General features: G+C 47.0%; 2 protein-coding genes and 1 non-coding gene across 7 annotated transcripts in view; 2 read left to right on the top strand and 1 right to left on the bottom strand.

Moving 5' to 3' along the window:
* Ubap2 (ubiquitin associated protein 2) overlaps window positions 1–13,440 on the top strand; it is an 82,525-nt gene extending 69,085 nt beyond the window's left edge. For 3 of the 5 annotated variants that reach the window (XM_029476251.1, XM_021159993.2, XM_029476252.1), the window contains 16 exons: window positions 1,560–1,831; window positions 2,354–2,526; window positions 3,237–3,450; window positions 5,435–5,471; window positions 6,550–6,733; window positions 7,471–7,540; window positions 7,999–8,158; window positions 8,289–8,380; window positions 8,584–8,631; window positions 10,955–11,033; window positions 11,229–11,434; window positions 11,731–11,830; window positions 11,921–12,028; window positions 12,102–12,166; window positions 12,249–12,440; window positions 12,527–13,440. In XM_029476251.1, coding sequence (XP_029332111.1) covers window positions 1,560–1,831; window positions 2,354–2,526; window positions 3,237–3,450; window positions 5,435–5,471; window positions 6,550–6,733; window positions 7,471–7,540; window positions 7,999–8,158; window positions 8,289–8,380; window positions 8,584–8,631; window positions 10,955–11,033; window positions 11,229–11,434; window positions 11,731–11,830; window positions 11,921–12,028; window positions 12,102–12,166; window positions 12,249–12,440; window positions 12,527–12,622 — 2,096 coding nt within the window. In that variant the 3' untranslated portion in view covers window positions 12,623–13,440. The remainder of the gene's footprint in view (window positions 1–1,559; window positions 1,832–2,353; window positions 2,527–3,236; window positions 3,451–5,434; window positions 5,472–6,549; window positions 6,734–7,470; window positions 7,541–7,998; window positions 8,159–8,288; window positions 8,381–8,583; window positions 8,632–10,954; window positions 11,034–11,228; window positions 11,435–11,730; window positions 11,831–11,920; window positions 12,029–12,101; window positions 12,167–12,248; window positions 12,441–12,526) is intronic. The other 2 variants (XM_029476253.1, XM_021159994.2) reach the window with 1 other exon arrangement.
* Window positions 5,872–5,948, top strand: LOC115031047. Its single transcript, XR_003836624.1, has one exon. It is a non-coding gene; the product is annotated as a small nucleolar RNA SNORD121A (small nucleolar RNA).
* Window positions 13,441–16,160: 2,720 nt separating the features above from the next.
* The window catches only part of Ube2r2 (ubiquitin conjugating enzyme E2 R2), a 56,458-nt gene continuing 48,667 nt past the window's right edge, over window positions 16,161–23,951 (bottom strand). Inside the window, exons 3-5 of the mRNA XM_021160361.2 lie at window positions 23,813–23,910; window positions 18,432–18,566; window positions 16,161–17,171 (exon numbers count right to left, since the gene is read on the bottom strand). Coding sequence (XP_021016020.1) covers window positions 16,952–17,171; window positions 18,432–18,566; window positions 23,813–23,910 — 453 coding nt within the window. The 3' untranslated portion in view covers window positions 16,161–16,951. The remainder of the gene's footprint in view (window positions 17,172–18,431; window positions 18,567–23,812; window positions 23,911–23,951) is intronic.

Raw genomic sequence — 23,951 nt, 5'->3', positions numbered from 1 at the left:
CACACACACACACACACACACACACACACACACACGCACACACACCATTAAGCTTTGCTTTCCAGATACACTTGTGTGAGGAAATGGTGGGGTGTTTCAGTCCTAGAGTTGATTACATACTTGGTTTTGCACTTATCATAAATGACAGGCAGATTTCTGTGCCTCGTGAAACGACTTGCTATACTCAAAGTAATGCACGCGAGGGCCACTCCTTCAGTTCTAGTGGAAGCTGGGTTCATTCATAGGCACCCATTTGCCTGACAGATAGCATAATTACAGATCTGATAAATGAAAACAGATGTTAAGCACAAACCATGTTTGTGTAGATATTCTAGACAGAGCAAACCAGTCTTATTAGTTAAAGTGTTGGCAGCTAACACACATGCTGGATCCAGCCAGCATTTAAACACACCATTAACAGCTTCTGCTGTTAGTTTTCCCACATAATTAATAAGAAGAGAAGGTTAAAGATAGAAGTATGTTGTTTCGGGGTTCCGTGTGAAGCCTTTTTGGCACAGGCCACATTCCAGGCTGAAATGAATTGATTGAGAGGGATGTGCTGCTTTTTAAACAGGGCATTGTTCCTAGGCTGACTTTTCACTTGGAATCATCCTGCCTCAGCCTTCTAAATTTCTAAGATTGCAGTCACACATCCAAACACCCAGTTTGCATTTCTTTTACAAAATGCATTTCTTTTTGCATTTGATATCCATTCAATACGACCAGAAGAAATTTTTTAAAAAAGCTGGGCGTGGTGGCGCACGCCTTTAATCCCAGCACTTGGGAGGCGGAGTCAGGAGGATTTCTGAGTTCGAGGCCAACCTGGTCTACAAAGTGAGTTCCAGGACAGCCAGGACTACACAGAGAAACCCTGTCTCGAAAAACCAAAAAAAAAAAAAAAAAAAAAAAAAGGTTGTAATTGGCATAGTCTAACAATTGATCTTGTTGTATTCAGAAATGGCTGGTATGTTCATTCATTACCACTTTGTTTTTCATAGCTCATTGATATAATTCCAATTGAAAAAAAAATAGACTGAACATCCTGAGTTCAGTGTCCTAAAAGTGAGGGAGGAAGCCAGTGTTGATGAGCATGTGTGGCCTCCAGAACTAAAGAGATGCTCATTGTAGGTATCTCTGACAGGAACCTTGGAATGGCTTTGCATTTCTACAGCAAGCAGGAGAAGAGCAGTGGAAAGGGTCGTGCTTGTCACACATACAATGTTTACAACATAAGGTAGAGAGCAACTCTGGAAACCATGTATTTAGTGTTGGCCTCTGGCTACACACTCTACAGCAAACTGATATATATCTAAGTCTCACCTAATAGACAGGTGTGTGTAATATGGATATCTCTATCTACATCACGTCCTCTCTGCATGGGAATGAAGAACAGATCATACAGGCGCCTCTCCAGTTACCAAGTGTGTGTGTGTGTGTGTTTTCTCTTCCCTCCTGTTGCCTGCTCTTTTCAAGTAGAGAATTCAGAAAGCCTGAGAGTCAGGATAAACGTGCTACAGGATTCTTACTCATTGCCGCTTGTTTTCCTTCTACATTTATAGACTTCAAATCTCAGCCTGAACCGTCTCCAGTTCTCAGCCAGTTGAGCCAGCGACAGCAACACCAGACCCAGGCTGTCAGTGTTCCTCCTCCTGGTTTGGAGTCCTTTTCTTCTCTGGCAAAACCCCGAGAATCCACAGCTGGCGATGGTCCTTCTACTGTTAGCAGACTTTTGCAGCTTCCTAACATGGCTGTTGAAAATATTGTATCTGCCCACCAACCACAACCCAAACATATTAAACTTCCTAAGCGCCGGGTACCTCCAGCGTCTAAGGTAAGCATTCCATCATGAATTGGGAAGTAGGTATAAAAACATTGTGAAGATGTCTTCTTCAAAACGTGAAATGTCTTCAGGCATACCATATTGCTTTGGGAGGATTTGGCCATCTTTTAGTGCTTGGGCTAATCTTAGAATGAACTCATGCTGAGAGCCAGTGCAGGCCTCTGAGTGTAATTGAGAGTTATCTTGTCCTTGTGGGGGTATCTCATGGTTGGCGGATGTATGATACCTGGGCAGACAATCACTCTGTCCCTGAAATCAGCAGAGTACCCTCACCTACCAGCTCTCCTGACACCTCCCCAACAGCCCAAAAGACATTTGTAATGTTAATGTGGACCATTCCTCCGTGACCAGTGACCCGCTCCCCTTCCTCACTGTTTAAAAGGTTCTTTTTCTCTTCCTTTTCTTGTTCTCTTTCGTTTTTGCCAGTGGAGCTCAAGGAAGTTACATGTCTTTTATAAGCCTGTGAGGGCTGAAGTCCCTGTCCTCTGTCGCTGACGAGCTCTGCTTTTGTAGGTTCCCGTGTCCGCAGTGGAAATGCCTGGGTCTGCAGACGTCACAGGGCTGAATGTTCAGTTTGGGGCCCTGGAATTTGGATCAGAGCCATCGCTCTCTGAGTTTGGATCAACAGCTTCAGCCAGTGAAAATAGTAATCAGATTCCTATCAGCTTGTACCCGAAGTCTTTAAGGTACAAACTCATTTCTTGGATTGTGACTGAACATAGTCCTTTCTTTGCAAATCAAGCCAAAATGGAGTCAAGAGCTCAGTGAGGACAACACGAGAAGCAGCTTGCAGTGAGCCCACGCTTGCGTGGTTCCCTCCATCCTTGCTGCCCTCTGACAAAGTATGTGTCAGAACTCTGAGCTGGGCATGTCACGTGACTAGGGTCATGTAAAATGTGGCGTTTGCCCCTCTTATCTTTTTTTTTTTTTTGGCCCTCTTATCTTTTACTTAACATTTTCAAAGGTCATCCATCCTGTGTGGGCTTCTGCTGCCAAGCCTTTCCCTGAGCAGACGGGGCACATGGTAGTTGATGGGCGTTTAGGTTCTTTTCTTTTTCCCTTGTGGTGATCTTTGCTGCTCTGTTGTGTTCCTTGTGTGATGACCACCTGGTGACCCCCAGGTCTGCAGCACTTATGCCCCCCGGGAGGGAAGGACGGAGGAGGGGCCTGGCCTCCCCAGCACTACTTTGCTTCAGTAGAATATTTTCCAAATAGAAAGAGTTGAGATTTTTATAGTTGTGTTTTTCTGTGACTACAGGCAGTACCTGATAAAGACTGTAGTCCACCTTTGTGGTTAATGTGTTTAGAATATGATAGTGCACTGATTTTTGTCATTTTGCTGAAGCTGTCAGATGGCAGTAGCATGTGTCTAATCCTGTGTGTGTCCTCTTCACAGTGAGCCCTTGAATGCCTCTTTCCCAATGACCAGTGCTGTACAGAGCTCTACCTACACAACCTCAGTCGTTACCTCCTCCACTCTGACCAGCTCGGCCTTGAACTCCACTAGCCCAGTAACAACTTCTTCCTCTTACGACCAGAGTTCTGTGCATACCAGGATTGCATACCAAAGCTCTGCAAGCTCACCAGACTCAGCTCCAGGCTCTGTTGCTGTAAGTGGGTCTTTGGAGTTTCTTTTCCTAGGCTATCCTCCTTCGAAGTTAGTATACAGTTTGGCAAATTATTCTTGAAATTGTAGTATATTTATTGGTGTATGTGTGTTGGGGGGTGTTTGTGTTTATGTCTGCATTGCACACAGGTAGAAGCAAGAGGACAACTTACAGGAGTTATTCTCTCTTTTTTGTGTGTCCCGGGTATCTAACTCAGAGCATTAGCCTTGCTTGGGAGTTGGTGCCTTTGCTCACAAAGCCATCTTGCTGGCCCAACTTAATATTTTAGGGAACAATTTGACAGAAACACAGTGCCATTTCTCAAAATAAAAGCAGTCCCTTCCTCCCCAGGCATGAACCGTCTGCTGTGGGACAGTCATCAAATGCTGTCAGAAAGCATTGCTTACCCCCGTAACTGGCTTGTCATTGTTAATCAGCAGGCTGAATTGTTGCAAACAAGGTTCACAGCTGAGTAAGACAGACAGTTGATGGTAGCTCTCTCCTAATATAGCCTTAAGGGCTAGCCAGTAGACAGACAAGAAGCTTTCTAGCCTGGTCTACTTGATGTTTGTCATGTGGAGCTGTAGCAGTAAGGTCTTAGAATTTGCTCTAATGAGATCCACTAGCAGTAATGAAGATTGCTTGTATTGTGTTGGGGACCTCAGGGACGTTCTTGGCTAAAGATTATAGAGCAGGGTATCCAGCTTCCAGTACTGGGATTTTTGTTTACTATCTTATTGCTTCTGAGAATAACTTGGTCCATGCATACTGGCTATGTCTATTCAAACAGTCTCAAGAACCATTTTGTTGGAGTTTGAGAGAAAATCAACAGGACAGACAGGTATAAATCCTGGCAGTTGCTGGGAGTAGGGAAAAGAAAGAGAGACGAGGCGTGGGTTTTGGGAGGTTGATAAGCAGCTGTGGACAGGAGCCTCTAGAGAAGTGGCATGAAGCCCACTCAGCACCTCAAGCTGGCTGTGGTGGGTCCCCCAAACCTGGAGCTGTAAACTGAGAGCCACCATGTGGGTGTTGGGAATCAAATTCAGATCCTCTGGAAGAGCAGCTACCGCTTTTCAGCTGGGCCACCTCTCCCTTGGACATTTTACTATATATAAGAGGTACGTCAGCTTCTTTCCCCGCTGCTGCCTCTTCCTGGGTGGTGTCTGAGTGCACTGCTGGCTGCACTCTCTGTGGGTCCTCTCCTGGCTGTGGATGCAGGTGCCAGTTTGTTTTAGTCCACCATGGTGTCTCCAGTATGTTCAAAGCAGTTGCTTTAGGTTCTTTATTTTGTGGACATCATAGTCAAAAGAAAGCTGTGTCTTAAGATCACATCTCATTTTTTCGAAGAAATATTTCTCAACATTTGGTTCCTGTTATGCAAGTTACTCTTTATATATGTATATATACTATCTAGAATTTGCATATATATTTTAGAATTATATGTTATTTGCATTACAGAATTTGCATGAGAAATGGAAAGTGTCTTACAGTTTGATTATATTGGGACTTCATCTTCCTTATGATGTAACAAGTTGATAATTGTTTTAGACATGCTTTTAGCCTCTTGTACTTTTTATTCCCTAAATTCTGATTCTGGTTTTCAAAATGCCTACTTCTTGTTATATACTAAAGCTAGTTGCATTGCCTCTTCTCATTTACTTCCATATTCTTTTTCTTGTAAAACAAAAGAATGAAAGAGGTCTAGGCTGGAGAGGTGGCACTGTGTTTAGAGCCCTTCCTGCATCCGCCTCAGGCAGCTCACAGCCACCTGTAACTCCAAGACTGTCTTCCAGCTTTGACTGGTACCCGAGTGACATGCATTCACCCAAATATACACATAAGATAAAGTAAAATCGTTGCAAAAGATGAGTTAATTGCTCCTTTGCTAACCTGCTGTGCATATGGTTGCTGCAGTCCTAATTGAGAGTCGCCCTGGTGTTTGTCTGGGCATGTCTACCTGTTAACTCTTTCTCTTTGTTCTTTGTAGAACGGACATGGTGGTCGAAGTCAGCACACAGTAGACAGTAAGTGTCTATTCTCTTTATGGCTGGTGGAGACCAGGCAGAGGAATGTGGCTAATGTAATTCGGAAAGCCCCAGTTGATTGGTGATTAATGCTCCAAAATCAGTACTTGCCTGTTTCCCCTGGAAACCAGCTGTTTGTTTTTGAGAAGGTCTCACTCTTAGCTGTGGCTGGCCTGGAGCTTGTGTGTAGACTATGCTGACCTAGAACCTTGTGCTAGCTGTGCCTGCCTCTGTCTCCTGAGTGCCAGGATCAAGGATTCATGCTACCACACCATGCCCCAAAACTGCTTGTTTTGATAAGTAATTATATCCACTCAACCACAGGCTCTCTCTTCCTGTTAAGAATAGAGTATGTCCTCACAGGGATGTCTACAAGAGGGAAAACAGGTCTCTCTCCTACCTGGAAAAGGCAGTGATGTTTCCAAGCACATATCTGATTTATATGTGTGGATGATAATAATGCTGAGTCTTTTCCAAAGGTTATTAATTGTGTCCATAGCACCCCTGAAACATAAAAACCTTATTATCTGTGCTCTTTGATTAATCTTTTGAAACAAAACCCAAGAAAGTTGCCACTGTGCCTTTGCAAGTTGGTGCTGGTGTGCATTCTTCCTGCAGTGCTGAGATGAGCAGACCTTTCACATCTGCCCTCAGGTGCCTATGCACTCTGGCAGCCTGGGCCTTCTTCGCTGGTGCCAAGTGGATGGAAATGCTCTGGGGCGGTCTCCCACATCTACCCTCACTCCCTCATGCCATGCTTTTGAAAGGAAAATTGTCTCACTGTGTACACATCAGATTTTGCCCAGCTTTTCTGGGTGCTTATGGCAAGCTTCTCGAAATGGGAGAAATATGTCCGAGTCAAGACAATTTAAAGGTGTCATTTTCTGTTCTTTGTCCAAACCTATCACATCTGGTTCTGTGGTCCTAGCTGCAAGAATTAGAGCTGTCTGATGACATGCTTGTACACAGTTCCAGGAAACATATCATGCGGTGCCCCTTAATTGCATGTGACCAGATACTGAATGTGTCCCCCCTACTGAAGAATGCTTCTGGAGCTAAAGTGATACATGTCTTACAGCTACTTCATCCGTTCCAGCTCCAAAGAAGACAGACCCTTCCACGCTCCCATCTGTGAACACCCTGCCCGGCCCCGCCTCCTGCACTGCACTTCTGCCCTCCTCAGCCCAGCACACTGCCACCTTGCCCTCCCTGACCCCGGCTGCTGCTGAACTGTCCAGCAGCCCTCTCTCTCAGCTCAGCAGGTATGTGCATCACAGTGAGAATGCATGGGGCGTGTCGGGTAGACCCAACCTTCATACGTGGCCTAGAGTTTGTCCTGGTGATATCCCAAAGTCACTAGGAATGAAAACCTTGACTACTTGTAATGTTTCTGCTGTCGCAATCCTGGGGAAGCAGAGGGAGGGACCGCAAGCACACACTTAGTGCCTGTCCTGTCCCCAGTTCTTAGCCCATCCACTTTAATGTGAGTAAGAATGAGTGATAAGTATCTGACTTAGGTTCACCCTGACTCCAAAGATACATTGTTGGAATAGGGTGCAAGACAAGGAGTTAGCTTGTCACCCAGACCTTCTGGTTAGAGTTCGTGATCCATTTAGTTCAGAGCATTGGTTGGAACTCAGAATCTGATGGAATTCCAGCTCTGCTCTTAGTTATGGTCACACATACATAGAACCTCTCTTGACTGGCAGTGTTCTGAGCTTTCCAGGTGCATTCCTGGTTTGACAATTATTATAACCCAAAAAAAGGTTATAATTTACTGAAGCCAGGCTGTATCAGATATGTCATAGTGAATTGCCCTGTAGGTCATTTCTGACCACCAGGACTTTGCCACAGGATTCTATGGCATAAAGTTTGATGTCGAGGCATCTTCAGAGATAGGGTTGATTGATTTTCATTATAACCTCTCAAACCAGGTAGGTATTGCTTCTGTGTATAAATGCACTTGGTTGGACATGTGATCCTCTGTTTTATCTCTTAGCTCCCTCTCTGGCCACCAGAATAGCATGACCTCTGCACATGCGACACGTTCCACAAGCACGCCACACACCGTAAGTGCCTACCCCTACTGCTCAGTATACCCAGGCCTTCCTTTCCATGGTTAACAGGAAACTGGTTAATTTTGATCTGAGATTGATCCAGAGTCTTGTGGCTCGCTGCCTTAGAACCCTGTGTTTCTTCTTAGGAGACCAGGCGTGTGTGCTTGATCTCAAGGGCTTGGAGAGTGCTTTTTTCATTCTAGGGCACATCTGGTCAGCAGGGACAGTTTGTTTCTTGGTCTTTTTTACTTGACACTTTGTTATCAATAGGTTTGTTTCTAATTCCTGCCTGTAGATATCTTTAATTGTTCTGCTCTTGGCCTAAAAGATATAATTAAGTTGCATCCTATTGTGTTAATGTTAACGAGAGTCACCAAATACTGGCCTTGGCCCCTGCCTGCCTGTCTGTTTACCATAGGCCCTTCGTTCTGACTGTTGTACCCCACACGCCTTGGCTTTTGTTTTGCCAGCATGCCAGCGCGGAGAGCACCGTATCCTCTGCCGCCTTCTCTGCAGCGGCGACCTCTGCCCCCAGTGCCCCGTCCTCAGGGGCTGTCCTACCTGGGAGCATGAGCACTGTGAGCAGCGTCCCGAGCAGCAGTACCAGGGCCACAGCCTTGGTGACCTCAGGTATGCACCCCAAGCCTCTTAAAACCTCCTCAGTAAGTGAACTTCCAGACCTGTGCCTCGACCCCCGAGCAGCCCAGGAACCTCATTGAGAAATGGGTGATCCATTTTGTTTGGGTTTTTCTCTTTGTAGGCAAGGCACCCCCAAACCTGCCTCAAGGGGTGCCTCCCCTGCTACACAATCAGTACCTCGTGGGCCCTGGAGGACTGCTTCCTGCTTACCCGGTGAGTAGGACTGAGGCTGAGGCTGGCACCTGGCAGACCCTCCTGGTAAGAGAGGTTGTGGGTTAGGCCAGGGCTGCGAGCAGTCTGTCCCTGTCTCTATCTCATACCTGATGTATCCTTCTTTTTCTAAAACATCTGACCCAAGTCCCATTCTTGCGTGTCTGTGTCTGTGGTCCCTAATGTACCCACTGATTCTCTTGCAGATTTACGGTTATGATGAGCTCCAGATGCTGCAGTCACGGCTGCCAATGGTGAGTGATAGATGCTTAGTGAGGACCTCGGCAGTAGAGGCTCTCCACTTGCTTGACAGCCACTATGCTTGTCCTTCAGAACCCTCAGCTATGGATCTCCCCCATACCACTAGGAGACGCTGTGTCTAGTGGTGCTATACTTTTTTGACCATTGTCTTGGCAGATACAGGTCATTGCTCATCCCTGGGGAATGAGGGACTCTGGGACCCTGAGCATTCACTGTAAGACATGCATGGCTCGTACCAAATGTATTATCTTATTTTCCTGCTCCATTAAAAAAATAAACAACACAACAACAAAAACAACCAAAGACAAAAAACAGCTGAACATGGAGATATGTTCCTGTGATCCTGGCCTTTGAGAGACTAAGCTTGAGTTCAAGACTAGCCTAGAGCCGGGCGTGTGGCCACGCCTTTAATCCCAGCACAGGGGAGGCAGAGGCAGGCAGATTTCTGAGTTGGAGGCCAGCCTGGTCTACAGAGTGAGTTCCAGGACAGCCAGGACTACACAGAGAAACCCTGTCTCGAAACACCAGGGTGTTGAGACTAGCCTAGGCTACATTCTGAGATCCTGTCTGAAAACAAACTTATCATACAATCTAAGACTTGTGAGTCGTGCCTGGAACTGTCATACTGTCTTCATCTCATGCTTGGGCACAGGGCTGTGTTCACTAGGAGAGCATTGCTGTTCTGCCCTAGGAGGAGGACCAGTGCACCCTGGCTGACTTTATAAAGTATCATCTAGGTCTAGCCTTCGCCTTTATTTACAAGAATGCTGGCCCTAGTGCTGCTACTACCTCGCCTCATCCAGGGTTGTCTGTATTCTGACCCTGGGTCTAGGAATAAAGTAATGCATATTGTGGGAAAGCCACCGTGAGAAGCAAGGAAGTAGGGGCAGGCCATCTCCACACAAGCAACAGTGCCCTCTAGGTAGACAGTCTCAGCCTTATACTTTGTAGGGAATCTGTTAGTCACAGACACAGAATGTGGTCTTTGATGTTCTCAGAGGAAGTGACTGCCCGGGCACGGGCTGCCTGTGCTTGCTGTCGTGCCTACTCCTTGCCTACACCCACTCCTGTTGCTGGGTTCCCTGACTGAGGGAGAGGCTGGCTGAGGGTCTGCTGAGTCTAACAGGACATAGAAGGACCCCTGGGTAGCATCCAAGATAGCCTGAAGTGACACTCACAGCTGCACTCATCCTGAGGGGCTTTTCTTGCCTTTCCACCCACACCATGAGTCTCCTTTTCCTTGGATTTTCTGGGTATACAAGTTGGGCTAGGATTTCTGCACATGCACCATTGTGTGCCTAATGACCACAGGACAGAAGTCATCATATCCCTGCAACTGAAGTGTCACAGTTGTAAGCCGCCATATAGGTTACTGGAAGAGCACCCAGCTTTTTAAACCACTGAGCCATTTCTCCAGCCTCTCCCTTTTCTGTTTTAAAAGTTATATCTTAGAGGACATCTCTAGTGAGTCTGCAGTGGAAACAAGCTTTAAATTTTTTTCTAGGGTCGTGTTTAGCCTTTCTTTGGGGCTAAACTGCTGCCTTTGGATTTCCTTATCTAAAGGGCCCCCTTGTGGGCCTCCTTCCTACTAGTCTCCTTTGTCTCCAACTAGTCCCTGCAAGTTCCTTGTCATTTGGCTAGTTTTTTGCCTCTTAGAATTCTGGCTGAGGATTCCATGTTTTCTTGGAGTTTGCCTAGGCCTGCAGCCTAAGGGATGTGAGAGCCATTCCCAGCTGTGTGTTCTTGGCTAGCGTGACTCAGCTTGGACGGCCCAGGGCCCTGGGTGGTGAGGACCAGGGCAGTGTTTCTTCCTCCAGAGTGCAGCTTTGGTGGCCTGTGTTTGCACTGTTTGACCTGCCATTCTCCCCTGCCATTTAGCTCTGTTGCCGCAGCTAAAGGAGTTCTAGACCCATGGTCTCTTGCCTGCCTAGCATTGCTTTCTGCCCCTCTTTAAGTCTCCTAGGCTTGGTCTCTTTTACCAATCCCATGGCTGTTCCTTTAGTCTCTCCCTCACTCAGTAAGGACCAGTACAGTTGGTGTGGCCTGTAGCCTTCACCAAGTTTCCGTCTGTGCTGTGAAGAGCTGTGAGATTGGGTGTGTCTGGTTCAGGCATTAGCGTTTGGCAGTCTGCCCACATACTCTCAGCTAAAGCAGAGGTTCTGAGCTGCACACACCCAGGGTACTGTCATACATGCAGCTCTCTGGACAGCTGCCTGTTCTGGGAGTGTGGCATCACCCAGAGTGTGCATACATGTTCTGCTCTCGGTGGGGATGGGGTGAGACCATTGCTCAGTGAGTCTCCTTGGTCTTTCCTAGGATTACTATGGAATTCCCTTTGCAGCACCCACAGCCCTTGCCAGCCGAGATGGGAATCTAGCTAATAATCCATATTCAGGTTAGTTGGCTCAGCGGGCAAGAGTTGGGGAGGTGATGGGCTGTCCTGTCTAGCCACAGGAGGCCAGAAGGTGGATGAGGAGGGCTGAGGCAGTCTTTGAAGGTGTGAGTACTTGAGCTGGCAGTCGAGCTATTCCTGTTTGTAACAGCTAGCTTGGCCTTTCCCCTGGTAATACAAGGGTCGTTGTTCTTCTAGGTGACGTCACAAAGTTTGGCCGAGGAGACTCTGCATCCCCTGCACCTCCAACAACCCCAGCTCAGGCCCAGCAGAGCCAGTCTCAGACCCACCACACGGCCCAGCAGCCCTTTTTGAATCCTGCTCTGCCACCTGGCTACAGCTATACTGGCCTCCCCTACTACACAGGCGTGCCCAGTGCCTTCCAATATGGGCCCACTATGTTTGTGAGTATTTCTGCAGATCATTTCCTGGGCTATGGGTTCTTCAAAAGTTGAAACTTTGGGCATGTTTTCCAGCATCTATCAGCAGCAGATGATGCAGCCACGAGCCCATTGAGTTGCAGGCAGCCTTTGGTTCAGGGGTCAGATTCTATTTCCCAGCTCCTTTAGATTCATCATGGATTGCACTTAGGAAACTAGTGGTTCTCTGGGTTCTGACTTCTTTTTGCCTTATGCTCAAGCCAAGGCTGATCTCCTCTGCCTTATTCTTACACTGAAACCTCACCTGTTTGTCCAACCAGGTCCCTCCAACCTCAGCGAAGCAGCACGGGGTGGCCCTCAGTACTCCCCCGACCCCTTTCCAGCAGGCCAGTGGCTATGGGCAGCACACTTACAGCACAGGTAAGGACCGCATCACTCCCAGTACTGAGTGGCACATGCTCAGAGAGACCTGCTTAGCCCACACGTGCCTCTTGTGCCTTGCCATCCTAGGTTATGACGATCTGACCCAGGGGACGGCAGCAGGAGACTACACCAAGGGTGGCTATGGTGGATCATCTCAGGCACCAAACAAGCCGACTGGTTCTGGGCCTGGCAAAGGTAATGTCAGCTCCTCTCCAGGACTGGAACCTGGAGTAGTAGTCTCCTGTGTGACAGTTGTCTTTCTTCCTAGGAGTGTCAGCATCTTCAGGCACTGGCTTACCTGATATGACTGCTTCTGTCTACAACAAGACACAGGTGAGGTTGCACAAAGGTGGGCACAGTGAGATCGGAGAAGAGTGCAGTTCAACCTGACCGCATTGCCATCTTTATCCTACAGACTTTTGACAAGCAGGGATTTCATGCAGGGACTCCTCCACCCTTCAGCCTGCCCTCTGCCTTGGGCTCCACTGGGCCCCTGGCCCCTGGAGCGGCCCCCGGTTACGCACCTGCCCCGTTCCTGCACATCATGCCGGCCCACCAGCAGCCCCACTCCCAGCTGTTGCACCACCACCTACCACAGGATGCCCCGGTGAGTGCAATGATGGAGGCAGCCTCCCCATGTGGGGCCTGGGGTTCTGTTCCAGCCTTTATAGCCTTTTTTCTCTTCCTCCTCAGAGCGGCTCTGGTCAGCGCAGCCAGCCCAGCTCCCTGCAGCCCAAGTCTCAAACCTCCAAACCCACCTACGGCAACTCTCCGTACTGGACAAACTAGACCCTGAAAAGGAGAGGGTGGGCTCTGGGCAGGAGGGGACACGTGGAGCACCTTACTGGAGCCTGGTGCCCTTGCTGGGATCCTGAGACAACTGTCAGCTGAGCCCTGTGGGAAGCCTGCCTCCCAGACCCACTGCTGTGTGTAATGTATTTATGTATGTACTTGTAAATGTGATACAAGCCTGGAGGAGCTGGGCTGTGGCCACGGGTAGCACACAAGTGTGTGCTCCCGGTCCGGACACCCTTACTATAGCCAAGTAGGCCCCACCCTGACCCCTCTGCCTTCAGATCTTCCATGTGGCCCCAGCTCAGTGGGCTGTTGGGTGTGCCAGTGGAAGGACTGGTGGTGTGGGGCCAGGTCAGTACCGATGAAGAATCACGACTTCTCTCATTCCCTGTGAACCATTATGTTTTCTCCTCTGTAATTACTTCATCCTTGTTTTTGAAAAACTGATCCTTTTGTCATTTGTCATGGTCCCTCTTCTAACAAATCTTAATCTGGAAATAGAAGAAATAACCCCTGTCCAGCATAAGCCTGGTGCCTGTATGTCTGGGCACAGCAGGGGCTTCTGCTTTGGGTCTGATCCTGCTCTGGGGACTTGTCTTTTCTAACCAACCATTAAAAAAAAAAATCTGAACTAGGTCTCAGAGATGTTCAGCCAGTCAGCTCCCTTATAAAGAAATCAAAGATCTGCTTCCATCTCAGTGAAAGCCTGTCTACAATCGAAGGCTCCTCTCTACCAGTTGTCCCGAGCCAGGTGGACAGCTGTTTCAGGGTTTTATCCCACCCAAACTCCACCTAATAAAATCCTGAGAGCATTCTTGGTCTTTGTGTTCTGGCTAAGGGGGTGGCTTGGGAGAGGCACTGCCTCACAGGGAGGGTCACTTGAATTGCTGTTCCCTTCCTTCTTCAGGGCCTAAGCTGGGCCTAATCAAGTTCATGGGCCCAGAGAACAGAGTGTCAGGATCGTGCTGTCCAAACCCCACCTGCCTAGTCTGGGAGGAAGCCGAGTGCCCAGACACAGAGCTGGAGAGCTGCCACTGACAGTCACCTGTCCTCCCACTGCCTGTGACTGTTGGTTAAGTCAGAGGTTAGGGCAGGCAATATTCAGTACCCTGAAGTGTTGGGGCTCTCCAGCTCCACTGTTTGAAACCAGGCTAATGAGGAAAGGCGAGTGAGTGTGCCTCAGTCAGGATGTTTTAGGTGGGCTCCTTAGGTAGGCAGTGGGGTTACTGAGTTTGAGACTGGACATATATATCTACATGTGGGACACTTTTTTTAAAAAGCAGTTCTTTAATGGTCTCAACGTTTTGGGGAGAATTGGGGATCATGGCATATATAGTTAGTGATCAAGCCATCAGACATTTGAAGCTTTTGACCCGTAGTTAAGGCAAGCATCTGACTGAAACAGGCCCCCATTTTCTCCTTGCTCCTTCCTCTGCCACCTGAGTGTGCAGACTGAGTCACGGTGCTGCTGCCCGCCGTGCTCTTACTGGACTATGAGCACAAGGTGAGCTCTGTTGGCACAGGGTGGGCAACACCCGTCAGGCAAATTAAACAAATGTCCTTGCCCGTAACCGTCTATCTTAAAGTATGGCTGAGGGTAGTTAGTTTCTAAGAAAAGGTCAGTGGAGCTCAAGGAGTGGCTTTAGCTTTCTAGCGGAGACCTGAGAATTATTAAGGTAACAAGATGTATTTTTTAATTAGCAAGGGGCTGGGGTCGATCCATTGGGAAATAGCAATACAGGTATTTTTTATTTCACAGTTTTATTAGACAGGTGGGCAGAAAGAGACAAACCACTAAAGGGGAAGCCAACAAAAAGCATCAGATAAACTTCTCATAGGTTAAACTGAAAAAGCATCTACAATGAAAACTAAGAAAACTAGTAAGGTCAGGATGTCCGCTGGTTTCAGTTGAAATTGCGTTTCAGTTGAAATCTGAATCTTTAAACTTGTAAATGTAAACCTGGTTGATGAGGGCTGGGGAGGAGACAATTCCCCTTCCAGTGGCCAGGATCAAACACGAGGGACCCAGCAAATGGTGGCCAGGACAGGAGGAAGAAGTGATTACAAACGTAGTGTGGTTAAGAGAGTTCTAGAATGGTCAGAGAAAGCCAGGCGACGGAGAGGGAGGAGCAACAGTGGGATCAGGATGAAGAGCACGCACTCAGCGAGGCCTGGATAGACCCAGAGGAGCCACGTTCTTCTCACACCAGGTAAACAGCACAACGCTGCTCAAACCTTCTACTTGCACCCAAAAGCTATCTACTCCCCAAGGGAAAACTGACGCACTCGAGGCTTTTCCCGCAGGACAGGCGTTCAGGGACCTAAGTGTGGGTGCATGTTAACTCAGTTTTGACTCCAGCATCTGGCCAAGTCCACACAACCTTGAAACTGGCCACCCCCACCACAGGCTGAGGCCCACTTCCTCTTGCCTCTCTGGCTCCGAGTCAACATGCACCACAGGCCAGCAGGGCCTCCCACCGGCCAGGGGCCTAGCCTGCCCTTGACTGGGGTGCTTTAGTATCAAAAGGGTTAGTTTTAGGGTGCCAAGAGAGTACGCCCAAACAACTGGCTATTGAACTTTTAGTGGTAGGCAGGCGGGCACTGGGGAAGGAAGATCAGAGAGGATTTGGCTGTACATCTGCAGGCTATCTGGGAGCAACAAACTCGAAGTGTCTCTTTACTGTGTTCCTGAATCAGGAGACTCAGGTACAGCCCTGGCTGTAAATTCACTAAATTTCACCGTTCAGCACTAAACATTCTCATAACAGACTGAACTTTTGAGACCAGGGAAATAGCATTCATTGAGGAGTGTGAAGAGAGAATGAAAACCCTGAGATCAGAAAGGAAAGGGAACCATGAGAGGAGGAAGCATGGTCTACTTAACAAGAGGGTCAGTCCTTCCCAGTTTCCCTCTGCCCTTTGGTTCTGAGCTGTGAGCTGAGGCTAGAGAACGACCCTGGCACACAAGAATCTTTAACCCCTATCCTTGAAGTCTGGCTTTATTTAGACAGTTTGCTAAACAAAACCCTCTCTCAAGTCTGGGATGAAGCTACTGGAGCCACGTGTGATTGACACTCGGGAAACAAGGCTGCCTGGAGTCAGCTGGGGCCCAAAGTAAGATGAGGCACCATTTCTGCTTGCATTCCTTGGCCAAAGTACAAGAAGTCCAGATCTCATCTCCAGTGAGGAAAAGGACCAGTCCCAAGCGGCACACATCCACAGTTATCACTATCAAGATAAGCAGCTCAATGACAGCACAATCTTAACACATGCATGTAGGACTAACACTGAGTAATTAAAGTGGCTACTTAAATAAACCCTCTTATGAGTACCTGGGCCGCATCCTCCTGCCCGCGGCCACCCCAGTCCTCACTCTTCCTTCCCCCGAGGGAGGGAGGCATCAGCCAACATTGGATAGGTCTTCACTTCTGTGGTTTCAGAACCAGGAATGCACACACACCAACCACCACCCCTCCCCCACTTTCTGGTGGAAAAAGTTATCCTACTTTTAAAATAAATAGCAACCAAGTGCTCGGTTCTATGTAAAGTATGAATATTTATTTCAGGCTTTAGATCCCAATCAATTCCAAAAAACAAAATCTGATAGCTCCTCAAAGTAGCTGCAGCCTCCATGTTGGGATGGTGTCACTGAGGCAGCACATTTCATCAGACTTAGCGAGAGTAAGTCCCTGATGCCCACCGCAGCCCAGCCTTAGGAAGGGAAAGAAACAAAACTCACCACCACGGGGCTGAACAGATGCACACGCGCTAATGGAAAGGAGCAGCTAACCCTTGGCAAATTGGCTTTTTTTTTTTTTTTTAAAGTTTGTTTTGTGGGCTTTTTTTATTTTTATTTTTTTATTTTTTTTTAGGTTTTGTTGTTTTTTTTTTTTCTTTTTTTCCCATTTTCTTTTGCTACCCAATATATGCAGCACTTGTGGACTCCCAGTGGGCTCCCAGCTTTAAACACAATGTCGTGAACCGACTAATTCTTCAAGAATCTAAAGACAGACAAAGGTGTTTTGCTGTGAACATTCTGCAGAGATGAGGTGAGGTGGGAGTTTGAAGGGTGGTGGCTGTTTTTAAAAAAGAATCAATACAGTGATGGAAGGGAGAGAATGCAAGACTTCAGACATTCTGTGGAGGGAACTCTCCAGTAAAGGTCCATAAAGGAGCACACTGAGATCCGCAAGGGCTCAGCAGGGGCTGCTTGCTTCCCCGCCCCGGGAGGAAGTTTTTGCTGAGTGGCCACTGTAGATCCCCACTTGCTCCCTCCCTTTGGCCTGAGACGTCAGGGCAGTACAGGGGCACTGAAGGAACATGTCACGACTCCTCATTTCCAGAGTCATCATCATCATAGCAGTCGGCATCTTCTTCCTCTTCATCTTCATCATCAATGTCGTCGTCATACAAGTCGTCATAAAGCAAATCTGAGCTGTTGTCATTGGAAGGCACTTTAGTTTTGATGCAGTATTCTGCCAGGGTTGTGGGGACCTTCACTCCATCCTTCTCTGCCTCAGCTTTAGTGGCTGAGACCTGTTTCCTGCAGAGGACAACACAGGAAAGGGTTATAGAGGTCTGTTTTGAGAGGGTCTCACACTAACCCACACGGCTCCACCTTCATTTCCTTAGTGCTGGGATTATTAGGAAAGCCATCACACTTGGGTTAAGGCGCTGTTTTGAAGACAGTCATAATCAGATTCCCTGTGACTCAAGGTTCACACTCCATACAGAACAGATATCCCGCATCACACCACGGCTCTCATCACATACCTTCCTGTAATGGAAGGGCTTTGCCCTAATACTTCAGCCTTGTTTGAGGTAAGATCTCTCTTGTTCGCTGCTGCAGAAATCAGGTTAACTAGTCCAAAAGCATTTGAAAGTTCTGTCTTATGCCTTCCATCTCTTGCTAAGGGTTGAGGGATTACAGAGGTTTTATATGTGGGGTCTGTTTTCTAAGTGCAGGTTCAGGTTTGCAGGGGTGCTGGGAAGCACACACTGCAGCTGAGCTATGGGCCCAGCATCTTCTTAGTGCCTGTCATCTGCTAGGTTCCCCCAGAGCACCAAATGTCATTGTTTTTGAGGTGGTAGGGGCAGAATGCCAGGCAGGAGCTTGCAGCAGAGCCACACCCTGCCTGCAATCCTACTCACACCTACTACTGCCTGGCTCCCATCACAATGTGCCCCGTCTTCCTCAGGCTTTTCCATTATCCTGTGCCGGCTTGGCAGGTAACAGCTCTGCAACAAAATGTTGCCTGTCTAAGTGTAAAACTTTCTTGCCAAAGTACAAAACCCAAAGCCATTGAGATTGGAGAAACTGGAACATAAGAGCAGCACTTTCCGGAAGCTTCAGTTTGTTGCCAGGCCTTACACACAGATGTTCTTGTAGCTTCTATAACACAAATCTGCACAGTTTACACTAACGATGCCTTTACTCCTTCATCTGATTCATTCACCTCAGCGCTGACCACTCAAAACCAAGCAGGGCACAGGGATGTACGCTGTAATTCTAGGACCTGGGAGGCAGAGGCTGGATCTCTGTGTCAAGGCTAGCCTGGTTTAAACTGCACCACACACACACCACACACACACACACACACACACACACACACACACGACAACCAAAACAAACCCAGAAGGTCTGCTATCCTGTCCAGTGAATTCTCTTTATTTTTTACTGTGTTTGGGTTCTCTTGCAATAGCTAAATTCATTAGGTTACTCCATAAATATAATTGAGAAACTGTTTTAAAGTAAACAGATTATTGAATCCCTTAGTTCCAGAATGTACATGGTCTGCCTTACCTAATGATCTCAGCATATTCCTTGTCTTTTCCTTTGCTGTCCCTCCATTTCCTGAACATGACTGAAGCATCCACATTGGCTGGAGAAAAGGTGTTGGGCTCATTAAGCAGTGAGATTACACTTAACAGGATAGTCCTGAGAAGGAGAGAAGATTCACTGTTAAAGTCAATTCCTACTGTCCAACAGCACAGGCTTTAAGAAATTAGTCAGTTTTACAGAAGTTTTTCCTCCCTTAAAATAGTTCTCATACAAATATGAATACAAATATAACCTATTATGGAAAATGGATTATACAATTTTGGTTTTAGAGGCCAGTGAGATGTCCCAGCAGGTAAAGGTGCCTGATGACCTGAGTTTGATCACGGAGATGAAAAGGACAGAGGAGAAGATCTCCCCACAAAGTGCTTTATACTTTATACCACTTACAGGACACGGCGCATAAATATACACACAGTAAATGTCTTAAAAAAAAAAAAAAGATTGACTGATTGATTGATGTGAGTGCACTGTTGCTCTCTTCAGACTTACCAGAAGATGGTTGTGAGCCACCATGTGGTTGCTGGGAATTGAACTCAAGACCTCAGGTAGAGCACTCAGTGCTCTTAACCTCTAAGCCATTTCTCCTGCCTCCTGCCCCGTAAATGTCTTTTTTTTTTTTTTTTTAAATTATTCTTTAGGACCAGAAGCCACTTCAGCCGCCAGAACCACCCATGCATGACCACTCTGTGTCTTCACACTGACTCCCCAGTCCCTCTCCTCCTCTCCTTTTCACTGTGTCTTAGGCCCAGTGAGGCAGAGCCTCTATGCTGGATCAGAGGCTTGGGAACTCCAGCCCTGAACTCAGGTGGAGACACTCCACCCCCACCCCTCGCAGCTCAACACAGGCCACAAATAACAGAAACCAAGAAACAAAATAACCATTCAACAAAGACACACTCAGATCAAATGTTTCTGCTTTAACTGCATGTCTACGTGTACAAGAATGCAAATAGACCCACATCTATCACATAGTACAAAACTCAAGTCTAAGCGGATCAAAGACCCAACATAAAGTCAGATACACATTGGCTCGGGAGACAACATCCTCAACAGAACATCAATAGAGCAGGCACTGAAATCAACAATTAATAAATGGGACCTCAGCCGGGCGTGGTGGCGCATGCCTTTAATCTCAGCAGAGGCAGGCAGATCTCTGAGTTCGAGGCCAGCCTGCTTTACAGAGTGAGTTCCAGGACAGCCAGGACTATACAGAGAAACCCTGTCTTGTAAAACCAAAGGGGGGGGGGCAATAAATGGGACCTCATGAAACTGAAAAGCTTCTATAAGATAAAGGACACTCTCAATAGGACAAAATGGCAGCCTACGGAATAGAAAAGATTTTCACTAACTCCACATCCAACACATATAGAGAACTCAAGAAACTAGGTATCAACAACCATATTATCCAATTGTGGGATACAGATGTAAACAGAACTCTCAATCCAAGAATCCCAAATGACTAAGAAGCACTTAAAGAAATGTCCCAATATCCTTAGCCATCAGGGAAACGCAAATCAAAAGATTCCATCTTTTACCTGTCAGAATGGCTAAGATCAAAAACACAAGTGACAGCTTATGCTGGCAAGGGTGTGGAGCAAGGAGACACTCTAGAAATCAATTTGGCAGTTCCTCAGAAAATTGGGAATAGATCTACCTCAAGACCCAACTATACCACTTTTGGGGCTCCATCTTGGTAACAAGGACACTTGCTCAACTATGTTCATAGCTGCTTTATTCATAATAGCCAGAAACTGGAAACCACCTAGATGTCCGTGGGCTGAGGGATAAAGAACACGTGATGCATTTATACAATGGAGTACTACTCAGCTGCTAAGAAAATGACATCATGAAATTTGCAGGCAAATGAATGGGACTAGAAAAGATCACCTTTCTACCTGAGTGAGGTAATGCAGACCCAGAAAGACAAACATGGAATGTACTCATCTGTAAGTGGCTATGAGCTGCAGGGTAAAGGGAACACGCTACAACCCACAGACCCAGAGAGGCTAAGTAACAAGCTGGGCTAGAGGGGATAAATGCATCTCCCTGGGAGGGAAAAACAGAACAGATTTTGCAGGCGAGGAAGGAAATAGAAAGATCAGGGTGGGCGGAGGTGTGCATAGAAGGAGAGAGTGAAAGGAGGGATTGTTGGAACTGGAGAGCATTTGGGGGTACTGTGGAAACTCCCTGGAATCTATGAGAGTGACCCCATGGAGGACTCCTAGTAATGGAGGATACGGAGCCTGAACTGTTCGTCTTCTGTAACCAAGGCTTCCAGTGGAGGGCCTGGGGCATCAACCCAGCCACAAAGCCTTCAACCTACAACTTATTCCTTCTGCAGATGTGCTGAGGTAAAGGTGGCACAGAACTTGTAGGAGTGGCCAATGACTGGTCTTCTTTGAGGCCCCACCCACAAGAGGAAGCCCATGCCCGACCCAGGCTAGGAGAACAAAACAAGAAGAAATGATTCCTAGTGACATCTTTATAGACTCGGAGATTGGCGCCTCGCCTGTCATCCAAGAGGCTCCTTGGCAGCTGATAGGAGTGATGCACAGACTCACAGACAAACATTAAGTGGAGAGAGCCCAGGATGGAGTTCTCCACAGGGTTCCTCCCCTCGGGAACCCCATGGAAGTGGGGGAGAAGAAACTATGGGAGCCAGAGGGGCCAAGGAGTCCAGGAGAACATGGCCCATAGAATCAACATTCTATAGGTCTACATAGTAAGTTCTAGGATAGCCAGAGCTACATAGGAAGACCCTGGTCTTACTGTGTAGTGCTGGCTACACATGTATTATGTAGACCAAGATGGCCTCAAACTCACCAAGATCCAGCTGACTCTGCCTCCAGAGCACTGAGGTTAAAGGTGTGCGCCACCACACTGTCCAACTAAGCAGGGCTTACAGAGGCACAAAGACTGACATGACAATCACAGCGCCTGAATGTGTCTGTCTAGGTTCTCTGTGTAGGTTATGGCTGTGTAGCTCGGTGCTCTTGTGGGTCTCCTGACAGAGGGAGTTAGCTAACTCGGATTCTTTTGCCTGCTCTTGGGACCATGCTCCTCCTACTGGTTTGGTAGGAGAGTTTGCCTAGTCTTCTTGTACCGGTTATTCAGCTAATGTCCTTGGGAGGCCTGGTCTTTTCTTAAGAGAGACAGAGAGGGGTGTAGGTAGGGGTGTGTGTGTGTGTGTGTGTGTGTGTGTGTGTGTGTGTGTGTGTGAATAAATTATAAAAAGAAATTCTTAAATATGTTTTGGGGCTAGAGAGATGACTCAGTGTTTGTTAAGGGCATGGACTGTTCTTCTAGAGTTTGGTATGTAGTCCCCACCACCCACACCTCCCATCAGGCTGCTCACAACAGCCCTCAGGATCTAAAGCCTCTGGCCTCTTTGCTCATGTGTGCATACCCACAGATAGATACACAAATGCAGAATTAAAATCAAATACATTTGTTTTAAAAACCGTTTTTTAGCAATCAGCTGGCTAAGCCACAAAGCAGGCACGGAGGGTGGCACAGGTGTCAAATCTCAGCACACTGCAGTGTCTAAGCTAGAGCAAAAGTCAGTCTCACACAGAGACACCAAGGAAAGTACAAGGGAGAAAGAGAAGCAAGGAAGAAGATGTTTGATTTGAGGCCAGCTTGGTCTACACAGCAAGTTCCAAGTCAGCTAAGATCACATAGTAAGACCTTGTTTCTAAATAAATAAATAAAATATAAATACATAAACAAATGAGTGAATTAAACAAACAAATAAATACAAAACAGCCTGGCCTTTTTGTCCCACTCCAATTTACATATAACCACACCCGAATGCCTTTGGAAAGCAGAAAGAGCTCTTTCTTTTTTCCCCCCACCCTTTCTCTTCTCCCTACTTCTTTGGCCCCCTAGCTCACTCTGGCCCATAGGTTTTGTTTGTTTGTTTCTCATTACAGATGGTTGTGAGCCACCATGTGGTTTCTGGGATTTGAACTCAGGACCTCTGGAAGAGCAGTCAGTGCTCTTAACCTCTGCCGCTGAACCATCTCACCAGTCAGAGCTTGTTCTTAAAAACCTGACTTAACACGGGAACTTGTAGCTGGGATTTATTTGTAGGTTTAGCATAACCTGGTTCTTTTGCCAGCAGTAAACACCACACACTGTTGCTATCACTGACATTAGTTTATATTCTACCCTGACTCTGCTAATTAGAAGGGATTCTTTGAAAAGGCCGACAATAATAGCAAAGATAGCCCAGTTAAACTGTCCTCATTATATGTTTCAACATGAAGAAGATATTTAAAGAGGACACCAGGGAAAGAATCTAGTTCTAACTGGTAGAACAAGGCAACACATGGCAAAATATAGTAGTTTAAATGGCTGACATATTACAGTTTCTCTGAATGCTACTAAAGCAACCGTGTCATTTTAACAGTTCCTGCCTAGCAGTGCTGCAACTGTTATTGATGTATTCCTAGCATAAAACGCAAAAACAAGGATTCCCTGGTTAAATGCACAAAAGTACAGAGTTTAAAAACTAAGACTGAAAGGCCAGCCTGGTCTACATAGTAAGTTCTAGGATAGCCAGAGCTACGTAGAAAAACCCTGGTCTCAAAAAGATGGCCTCAAACTCACCAAGATCCAGCTGCCTCTGCCTCCAGAGCACTGGGATTAAAGGTGTGTGCCACCACATTGTCCAAAAAGTATATTTGTTACTTCATCAAAACTATAACTAGTAGGGTGTGCCTAAGTTCCTCAAAACCACCCAGGTGGGGTTGGCAAGTTTGGTGAGCAAAAAAGGAGCTTGCATCCTGATGAACAAAACTGGGATCTTGGAATCCACATGATGGAAAAAGAGAACTGATTTCCATAGTTCTCACACACTCACAGAATAAAAATTAAACAATTTACACAAAAGCTAAGGGATCTAATGAGGAGTAAATTGTAACGTAAGAGGAAGAAGCAGATAGGGAAATCCGAGTCCCAACTACCACTGCTCAGGGAGCCCGCCCTTTCGAGTGATGCAGAGGCATGTGTCAGGCAGCCAAGGCCACCCACACACCAGAATCAGGTCCCATGCCAGGTGTCCACTGTCCACACTGGTGCATATTCTCCCTATGTCCATGTCCCTATACCCTGCTATAAACCCAAGCCATCACAGCCTGCCCTCTCTCTTATTCCCACTCATGCCCCAACCCTCTAATAATTCGGTTGTACGAGGTCTGTTGTGTGGTGTGAATTTTGTGGCATTCCTTAGCCCGCTGACCACCAGGATACACCTTCACCTCTAAACCTGCAACACACCCTCATGCTCTAGCCAGGGAGAAAGCTATCAAAGGAAAGCTTCTTCATATTGTACACCTTACCTAACGTTCTGAGTAGGGTTCCACCTTTCAGAGGGTAGCTCTCCACTCTGCGGGTCATCTACAGGCGGATGAAGAATTGAAATGCACACATCTCCATTCTACAAGACAATAATACAATATTCAGTAAATATGGAAGAAA

This window comes from Mus caroli, chromosome 4 (genome assembly GCF_900094665.2).
Source record: "Mus caroli chromosome 4, CAROLI_EIJ_v1.1, whole genome shotgun sequence".
Taxonomy (NCBI): domain Eukaryota; kingdom Metazoa; phylum Chordata; class Mammalia; order Rodentia; family Muridae; genus Mus; species Mus caroli.
Note: the sequence above shows the minus strand (reverse complement) of the source record. Positions and strands in the feature narration are given on the sequence as shown.